This window comes from Camponotus floridanus, unplaced genomic scaffold (assembly GCF_003227725.1).
Source record: "Camponotus floridanus strain SB8 unplaced genomic scaffold, Cflo_v7.5 scaffold3, whole genome shotgun sequence".
In the NCBI taxonomy this organism is placed as follows: Eukaryota; Metazoa; Arthropoda; class Insecta; order Hymenoptera; family Formicidae; genus Camponotus; species Camponotus floridanus.
In genome coordinates this window covers 6,386,761-6,397,107 of record NW_020229436.1, presented here as the reverse complement: position 1 = coordinate 6,397,107, position 10,347 = coordinate 6,386,761, and the positions used below count along the sequence as shown (strand labels likewise).

Below are 10,347 nucleotides of genomic sequence, written 5' to 3'. Positions count from 1 at the left end.
ATATTAAAAGACAGAAAGTCGCCACAAATAACACAACAATAATAATAGCGTAAATTATCAAATCACGAAAAATCTTTTAAAAAGATCTATCTGTAATATATTATTATATATTTTATTAGAAGTCTGCAAACTTTATTCTTTCTATTTTTTTAAGCCTGAACCCTTTTGTATATATTATTGTCAATACATATTTTTATCATAGACATAGTAAGATTTGTAATTTTTATTGTCTTTCGATTAAAAATAACTGCAAAATAAATATATGCTTTAGTATTATATTATTAACTTTTTTAAATACAGTAACAATATTACAATTTGTGCACAATTTTTTTATCAGTTTTGTCATCGTTTGTATTACAATTTAATGATCGGCATATGTAAATACTTATGATATATTGATCGCCTAAAATTAATCATTCCTTTTTTATTTAAAGAAATAGAATTTAATAAAAAATAAGTTTCAAAAGAAACAAATTTCATAATATTATATGTCGTTTTATCAGTGTTGCATGAACACTAAGATAATATATCTATATCTAATGATTACAAAAAAGATATTTATTATAATATTTATAGATAATCAATTCTCTTGTATTTCTGAAATTTCATGACATTCATGAAATTTTTCACAATTTACAAGATTATACATACATAAGACACACACATATACATCGAATTGATAATTAATAATTATATTATACTAATTCGAATAATATATTAAATGTGTTTATAAGTTTTATTTAATTTTAATACCACCTTAATTGTTAATTAATTTTCTATAAGAGACGTCAAATTACAGATTTTGATTTTTTGCACCATATACATTACATATAATTACGTCTACTGATACCTTGTGTGCTACAAGTACGATCAATTTTTGACATCAATATAGAACTTTAAAAGCCTTAGATGTGTTCGAATTACGAGAATAAATTGTTTTTCTTTATGTTAAAAAATCTTTCTATTTTGTTCCATTGTTGTTATCGTATATATATAATATATTTTTACTCGTGAATGCACATTTTTAATCAAAATGAATAAATGAAAATACAAAAATTCTTTATATATTAAAAATATGTGCACCCATTACATTTCGTTTTTCCTCGTTTGATAGATTAATCAGCCGAGTATTCTTTAACTACATCACGAAAATCTTGTATAAACTGTCGATATTGGTATAGCTGAGCCCTTATTTGTTGTAAACGTAATTCTAGCTTGCGATTTAGACGCATTATTATAATTTCCTTATACGTTTCGTTATCATTTTTAGATGAAAAATTGTTGAACTAAAACAGATTATTTTAACATTTATTTTCAACAGTAATTTCTTTTCGTAAAATCAACTATAAAAGTCTGCCACATTTTTTAATTGTTAAAATAATTAGGGTAATAATATGATATATAAAGATAAATAAGCTTAATAATAAGAAATTAATAATGAAATATATCCAAGTTTATAAAATTTATTTACCTTATTATCGTTTCGATGATCATAATTATTCAGAGAAGGCGCTGGATATGTAAAAAAATACCGGATATTATCTTGCACATATTTCTTTATCTAAAACAAATTGTCTTTTTCAATTAATATGTAAATAGCATATTTTACTTTATAACATATATATAATAATTGAATTTTGATATAATTTATCTTTAACATAATTATGCAAACGTCTGTCTGAAAAAATTTTAGACTGGTGTAAGAAAAAATCAACAAGATAAATTATGAAACTTTTACATCTAGTATTCTGCAATAGATAAATTATTATGTCATAGATCATATAATACTCTCTCATTTACACACATTACTAAGCGTAATTATTATTAATTATTATAAAATTTACCTTATTAAATTGTCGTTTAGAATACACATGATTAATGATCATAGTTATTGCTGTAGTAAAACTGATTTTTCTATAAATACAAAATAATAGATTCATTTAATTTAAAAATGTAGTAAATATTCATAATTGCACAAATATTACATATTCATAAAAATTACTTGGGTTTTATTTTCTCCAAATTGTGTAATATAATATCAAGTACTTCGATATTGTTTGCATGTCTCGCAACAATAGAACAAAAACTGTTTATATGATCGAAATTTGTGATTACTTTTTCCAGAGCAGTGCTCAATGTCATTAATTCTATATATTGCAGAATGATTGTAGAATTTTTGGAGCAAGCTAAAAATTTTAAAACACTAAAATCTGATTCTTTCAAATATATGTTAAACACATGCATCCATGTATCGTTGCTCGCTGTTATCAAACCATTGCAGAATGTCCATTCTTTCCATCCGTTCCAAATTCTACGATATTCGGAACAAAATAAAAATAGATTATTAAAAGTAAAAATAGATTATTATAATTTTATCTCTTGACCACATAAATTATCAAATATTTCACAAAATACGAGGAAAATGTATCTATAAAATAAACATGATTGAAAAATAATTGTAAAGAGTAATTACTTGTATGGCGAAGATTCGTTACGACTTAAAAGATACGATTTTAATTCACGATTGGCTATTGAAAAGCAATAAGAATCACTTAAGATGCATAACCATTTTGCAGCCTCTTCCCTCAAACATTTAGTAAAAATGTTTCCTTCAATGTTTCTATCTAATGTAAAATTAGGATATCCTATTCCCCATAAAATTACTTTCAATGGATACACTATTCTTATCTACAAATTGTTAAATAATACATAAAAATACATTTGTCAATTTATATATTTATTTGTATATTATAGAAAAAATAAAGAAATTTGCGCGCACACATATGCTGTTATTTAAAAAGCTATGCAAATAATACAATAATCTCTTTAAGATTAAAAAGATAGTAATAAATGCATGATTATGTTACTTAATTAATACAATTTGATATTAATTATTATTCTTCTTGATACTAAACAAATTATTCCATAAAAAATTAAAAAACTGAAACAGTTTCCCGAACTTCGGACAGTTAATTGTGTAAACTCATTTATATTTTATGAAAAATAATTCTAAAATACATTAATTTTAAAATATCAATGCGTTCAGTTTGTTATTAAAAAACATACAAACATAAATTACAACATACATAAACCACACATCTTTTTTTATTTATACAAATCTTATTTATACCTTTACAGATGTGCTTCTTGGAAATGCAAAGAAACCCGACATATATTCCAAGATTTTGAACATAGGATACCATGCGATATAATCTCTATCTCGCCATAGATACTGAGAAATATTCAAGAATACATTAGAATTTAATTTGCCTGTCATCACAAAGTGAAATGAATCGTCGATGAGTTTAGCACGATCGAGTACATGTATTTTTCGAAAAAGTTTGGAGTTCAAGTATTTCGAAAGTCTATACCAATTCTCGGCATCATAATTGACGCGATAGCATTCTGTATGAGAAATAAATTGTACCAGTAAATTATTAAATTTTTTTGATTGAATTAATTAATTCAAATTCACAGGAATTATATTCACATTTATCACAGGATTTTTCTGTAAAAATATATGCGCAACTTTCTCTTTGCATATATTTAAAGTGTGTAAAATGATGTGTGATTTAGGAATCGTGTTTATTATAAGTTACAAAATGCAGATTGCCGATTAAATTATGTCATATATTGATAAATCAATATATTTATAGAATATTAAAAGAGCATTAAAGTGAACTTAAATTTATATGACTATATTCATGATAATCAACAATAATGATAATTAAATTATACGATATACTTCGTTGTGTGTAACATATTAATGTATGTATAATCTTTAAATCGTGCAAATTTTATTGTAACATAATATGTAGATAAAGTGTATTGTAATATGTATAATATGTAGATATAATTTATCAAATATAAATAATTAGGTAAAAAATAATAGTTTTATGTATATATATATATATGTAAAAAACTGCAAATTATCGACGGTAAATTAAATATTATAATTAAAATCCAATAATGAAGTTATTTGATATTAAATAATGAAATAATGAAATTATTCGATATTAAGTAATTTTAGTTATTGTTGGATATTTAAGCAAACTGTTATTTAATTAATATATAAAAGAAATTACTACTTTCATAATATAAATAATATATATTATATATTATAGATCCCACTTTAATTTTAACACAATAATGAATTCAAAAACAGACGGTTTGGAAAAAATATGTTTTAAATAAAAATTGAAGGATTTGGAGAGGGAGAAAAGATAGGAATATTAATGGATGGGCTTTGGATATCAAGGTCAACTTAGTTTTTCTTTTAAATGTGTTTTCTTTTAAATTATTTTAATTTGCCTATATAAATCAATTTCTTATAATATTTCTCGTAAAAAGTTAAAAGGGTAAGATAGCTAAAAATTGAATAGTTTATGAAATATTTTATACTTTAAGTTTGATAAAATTTTACATAAATGAAAAAAAATATTTTATAAAATATTTATTTTTCGATTATCTTACCTTAATACTTTTATGCACAGAATGAAAAATATCAATAGATATAAAGACGTAATTATTATTAGGAAAAAGTATGAATTTGTTACGGCAGTTATGTAAAAGTATAATAAAGTTATCAATTAATATTTACCACGTTGTTGTAAATTGACTAGTACCCAGTCATTCATGTCTATGAATCTAGTTGGTAATTGGTACAAAATACCTTGTGCTATCCATTCAACAGGGAAAATTTTTTTCAAATCGGAATGCGTCTGCGTAGTAATGCTTACAGGTATCTCTATAGTTGAATTAAAATTTTCTACCAATAAATTCAAACTGTTAACATCATAATTTATATTCACATTTACCACAGGATAATGATTTAGCTGTGTCCAATTAGTTATTCTGTCTTTTAAATTATATTTCATTTCGAGAGATGTGGTATCCAAGATGTGTTGCATAACGTTCCAAAAACTACTGTTTTCGTATCTAAAATCCAAACGATTAAATGATAAAAAAAGTTAATAAAAAAAATGTCTTTAGAAAAATATTGAAAATAATTAAAAATTTTAAAGAACGAAGTAAAAGTAAAAATAGAAGAAGTGATAGAAGTAGTGATAATATAAAATATGTCCACTAGAATTAGAATAATAAGAAAGAAATTAATGGTAACATAAAAGAATGAAGAGAAGAATACGATTGGATACAGTTCTTTTGCGTATTTGACGTACGCTTCCGAATCGCGTTTATTCTAAAATTTGTAATTAATGGAATAATGTAATTACATTGTAATCTGTATTACTTACTGATGACGTAAATATGTTTCGATTCCATTCCGAAACACCTCTTCGGTAAGTGCATTTTGAAACGTGCGGAACATAATGCTTGCTACAAAAATTTACATCATAATGTAAAACGTAGTATTATACATATAAAATAAATTTACTATACATTATTTGGATATAAAAATTCCTGAACATATTATTTGTTTGATCGTACCTTTTATGTAACGGGGAATTGCAATGCTGATATCCAATTGCAAATAATCCGGCCATGTATCTTTTGTAAACCAATGAAGAACTTCATATTGCATTTGAACCACAAAGAAATCCTGCATCCGCAAATGTGGAAAGCTCTGGGTGTAAAAAAATTTTAATATAATTAAATAAATATTTAACGAAAGAAATGCACACATTAGCTTTTTGCATTTTAGGATAGTTACAATTTATTAAAACAAATTACTTTCGCTCATTAAAGTCTTCTTATTAAGTTATAAAAAAATATTTTCAAGTAATATTCAATAATGTTGTTTCAAATTATACATATATTTTTAGAACTATTTAAAAAGTATGTATAATACATATGCTGATATATAATATGTTATTATATTTTAATTTAATTTAATGTTTTGTGTATTTATATGCTAATTTTTTTGGTTAACTATCATTATAGAGCAAAAATATAAAAAAATTCTGGAATCTGCATAACCAATATAGCTCGATTGACGAAAAATATTTATAAGATTTAAAAATATTTTATATTATATACATGGGAATCTTAATATTTTTATATCACTTTATATCAGTATGATTATGACTAAAAGAAATAATATTAAATATAAAATAACCTTATCGGTGGCGTAAATTCCAAAAAATGTAGCAAAACCTTTGTGTAACCACGGGTGCCACTCAGATAAATTGATTTTATTATAAAACCATTCATGTACCATTTTATATCCTATTTGTCGCGTTATTTCTATTTTGCGTCCTTCAGTATCCGTCTCCTCATTAAAGATAATATCTGCTTCTCTAAAAATAACTCGCAAAAATTAATAAAGTAATAAAGCCGAGAATTCCTGTTATAAATATGATTAGTTATAATTATGAATTAGTTACATCATAGATAAATAAATAAATTAAATAGATAAGTTAACAAGAAAATGTAATTGCTTTAAAATAAACAAGACATTTAAAATAAACAAGAAATAATATATTATATGTGTTTATTTGCAAAACACTTACACATACGCAAATTACTCTATGTTAAACTATGATACATTATTATTATTATTTATTAAAACTACAGATATACCATAAAATATATATAATTTTGAATTTTATAATATTAAGTATCAAGAAAAGGTATTATATTTTAATGTATATTGATATTTTTCTTTACTTATAAAGAACGACTCCCAACATTATATCTTCTGCGTCTAACAGTTTCGGAATTGCGATCTGATTTGTTTCCGGAGTTTTCCTGATATATGGCAATTTCTTTTCTAAGAATTGCGTAATATTTTTAGCAACTGTATAAGCAAATTTCACATGCGGTAACATTTCTTTTCTGCACCACAATTTAGTGCTCTGATTTGTTTCTGAAGTAAAGACGAGATGACCCACAATCAAAGCTATGAAATGAACAGGCATCACGGGAGTTGTTTTGAATTGTGTCCATTGCGTATTATTTTTATCCAAATTTACTTTTTGCACGGGCATATTTGATAAAGCCTTGTAGTTTTTAGGATGTCTTATAGAAATGGTATAACTAGCATATGTAGTGTCCTTCAAAAGTGGAAATAATCTTCGAGTCGCAAATTTGTAATAATGCGTTGCAGCCAACCATCTAGCATATATAATAGCATATTTTAAATAACACAAAAAGTTTCCAGTTACTGCTAAAATATTAGAAGTTACAAAGAAAAATAGAAAAAATTAAAAAAGAAAAAAGAAAACATGAAAGAGTAAAAGATACATCTTAACAGTAATGTTTAAAGAATAGTAACATATTTTATATTACAATTGTGCGATGCAAAAAATACTTTTTCTAAATTTATTATTTATCAGGCAACTTTTTACGAACTGTAAGAGAAAGAGAGAACTGTATTTAAGTAATAATTTATTAAATCATACACAAACACATATATTAAGACTATGCCTTGGTAATAATACGAATATTTTGAAAAGAATTGAAACAAATAATGTAATTATAGCAACTAAATATGTATTTAACGTTTTAAAAATTACTCACACTCTGTCATTTTGTTGATTTATGTAGGAAGTTCTGAATCCTCCATTTTCACTTACAATTCCCATAAATTTCATATTCAGAGTGTAAAATCCTGATGGTAAATAGTACGCGAAAGAAATGGTGGTTATACGTATTTCAGAATTATAAGTAAATCCAATAGGCTCATGGGGAAAAAGTTCTTCATTATTTTCTTCAGATATTTGTGAAGCGTCTGTTACTATAACTTGAATTACAGTCAGAGTTTCTGTGTAAACGTATATATCTTGCGTATCATAAGGAATATAAAAGCTGACATTGTATTCGCCGTAAAAGACATCATGGTCAACACTTAATATAAATTTAATGTCATAATGTTGCTGATATAATATGTCGAATTTCGATAGGGGCACATGTTCATCTGTAGAAAGAGCCGCCGCGATGAATATTAGATTGCAACTTAACACTTTTAGGAATGCCATGCCACTTTTCTGTGTCTCTCATTCGTCATAAATATCTAAATAAACATTTTTTCTTCTAAGTAAATTATATATATATACATATATATATATATATATATATATATATATATATATATATATATAAGAAAGAGGGAGATATTGTTTTCAGATAATCAGTTTTCAAATTTGACATGTCTTAATACATTATATATTTAATACAATTTTTTATCTACATTATTATAGTGGAAAATGTTTTTTAATTACTACCATTATTTCGTATAAAAAAGAGACAGTATAACTATTACATAACCTTTTATTAAAGAAATCTAGCTTTAAGATAAAGAAATCGTAATTTTTCAGTATATATTTTAATAAATACAACGTATAAATTTAATTTGATTAGATTTAACCACATTGACATAATTTAATAAAAAAGTTTCTTTATTAAATGTTTGATTTTAAGTCAAATTGAATTTCTAAGAGAACAATACATACGCTCTTGTGAAATTAAATTCTTTTTTCTCTACTATCTTTACGAAGACGATAATTTTGAGAAAAATGATCGTCCCTGAAGACAAATTATTTAAATTGTCCTCGACGTATCTAACGTACACATTTTAATTTTTTTGATGGCGATTATATATTCTGTTTTGTTATGACTCACCTCGTATATTATGATGTGTTAGCCGATCCAAATTTAGTTCTTTGGTAATAATTAAATGTAATTAACTCTTTATTACTACAAATTATTAATATCGAAAATATATCTTTAATTTGATCTCTCTTTTACAGTTCTGAGATACTACCGAGAAATGCTATTGTTCGATAAGCGATATCAGAATAAGTATGTTATGGAAACAACTTCCCAGGTAGCAAGATGACATCTAAAGACGTCTTAAAGACGTCTATGACGTCATTAAGACGTTATTAAGACGTCATTTGACGTCATTCTGCTACTAGGGCTTGAAAATCATAATAATATGAAATCAAATCACTGCGTGTCTTATTATCATATAAACACAATAAATGCCAATATTTATTAAATTATATTTATTAAATTATTTCTCTACTCTATACATTTAATTAATTATTTTTAAAATGCATTTTAGAGCGACTAAAAGATTGTATTTTCTCCACTTTTATTTTTTTTCTTATTAGCAAATAATCCATCGTTGTTTGTATCTTAATTTTGGCCCTAATTATGTAGATTTATAGTATTCAATGTCCAAAATTAATATTTTTTTTATTTTATAAATACAATAAAAATAGATTTAAAAGAGGAAAACGAAGTAGAAAATAAATTTTTCTGTTTTTTAACCTTTTTTATAGACATTACTATCCATGTATATTTTTATCGCAAGTAAGATTCATAAATTTTATAAACTTTCTATTGAAAGTAATAGCAAAATGATTATATGCTTTGATATTTTTATTTTTTTTAATACAGTAATAATATTACAATTTATATACAATTTTTCTATTAGTTTTGTCATCGCTTGTATTACAATTTAATAATCGGCATATGTAAATACTTTTAATATATTGATTGTTTAAAACTAATAATTCTTTTCTCCATAATAAAAGAAATAGAGTTTAATAAAATAAAAAATAAATCTCGAAAATGTAACAAATTAACAATATTAATATTTTATGTCGCAATATTTTTTGTCAGTATTGCATGAACACATTAAGATAATATATCTATGTGAAAGAAGGAAGACGTAATATTTATAGATAATCTAATTGTAGATAATAATAAATCTAAATAATAATATTTATAGATAATAAAAAATATGTAATATTTATAGACAATTCTTTTGTGTTCATTAAATTTTTCACATTATAAGTTTATACATATATAAACACACATATACTTATCTAATTGATAATTAATAATTATTTTATATTATGTCAATTCTCTCTCTCGAACATACTAAATGTGTAACATTTAAGCGTTTTGTTTATTTTAATATAAACTTAATTGTCAATTCATTTTCTATTAGAGATATTAAGTTATAGGTTTTAAATGTTGCGCCATATACATTACATTTGATGAAATATCACTGTTATCTTGCGTATAGCAAGCACGATAAATTTAAAATAGAAACTTATTAAAATAAAACTTTAGAAGCCTTAGATGCCTTCGAATTAAGAGAATAAAGAGCTTCTTTACATTAAAAAAATTTTTTATTAATTAGAAAAATTAAAATATGTAATTTGTTATAAATTTTTCTTTGAATAAAATAATCAGTACCATCTGTATTGAATTTAATTTGGCAACAAAACTTTTAAACCCTATTCTTAAGCTCTAAATTTAACAAAGGAATGTTACATTCAAGTCAATTTGTTGAAACTAATTCAATACAGAACTTCTGATATTTCATTTGAACTATTTATTTTAGCATATGATTCTCTAATTTATATATCATCC

The 10,347-nt window shown here is 23.9% G+C and overlaps 1 protein-coding gene across 1 annotated transcript; it reads right to left on the bottom strand.

Moving 5' to 3' along the window:
- Positions 1-908: 908 nt before the first annotated feature.
- LOC105252485 (thyrotropin-releasing hormone-degrading ectoenzyme-like) lies at positions 909-8,736 on the bottom strand. Its single transcript, XM_025410039.1, has 13 exons — positions 8,581-8,736; positions 7,480-7,972; positions 6,628-7,074; positions 6,077-6,257; positions 5,449-5,584; positions 5,256-5,337; positions 4,601-4,938; positions 3,131-3,405; positions 2,474-2,688; positions 2,003-2,311; positions 1,845-1,914; positions 1,472-1,561; positions 909-1,286 (listed from the first exon to the last, which is right to left on the bottom strand). Exons 2-13 carry the CDS (start codon positions 7,935-7,937, stop codon positions 1,116-1,118), a joined length of 2,772 nt encoding a protein of 923 aa, XP_025265824.1. The 5' UTR covers positions 7,938-7,972; positions 8,581-8,736; the 3' UTR covers positions 909-1,115.
- Positions 8,737-10,347: the final 1,611 nt, after the last annotated feature.

Bases quoted from the DNA above. Each gene is read 5' to 3' on its own strand.
- LOC105252485 (XM_025410039.1), bottom strand. From the start codon at position 7,937: ATGGCATTCCTAAAAGTGTTAAGTTGCAATCTAATATTCATCGCGGCG. The intron at 2,689-3,130 runs GTATAAATAAGA...AACAATTTGTAG, and splicing joins CAAGAAGCACATCTGTAAAG to ATAAGAATAGTGTATCCATT. The intron at 1,915-2,002 runs GTAATTTTTATG...TTGTATTTATAG, and splicing joins TTGGAGAAAATAAAACCCAA to AAAAATCAGTTTTACTACAG.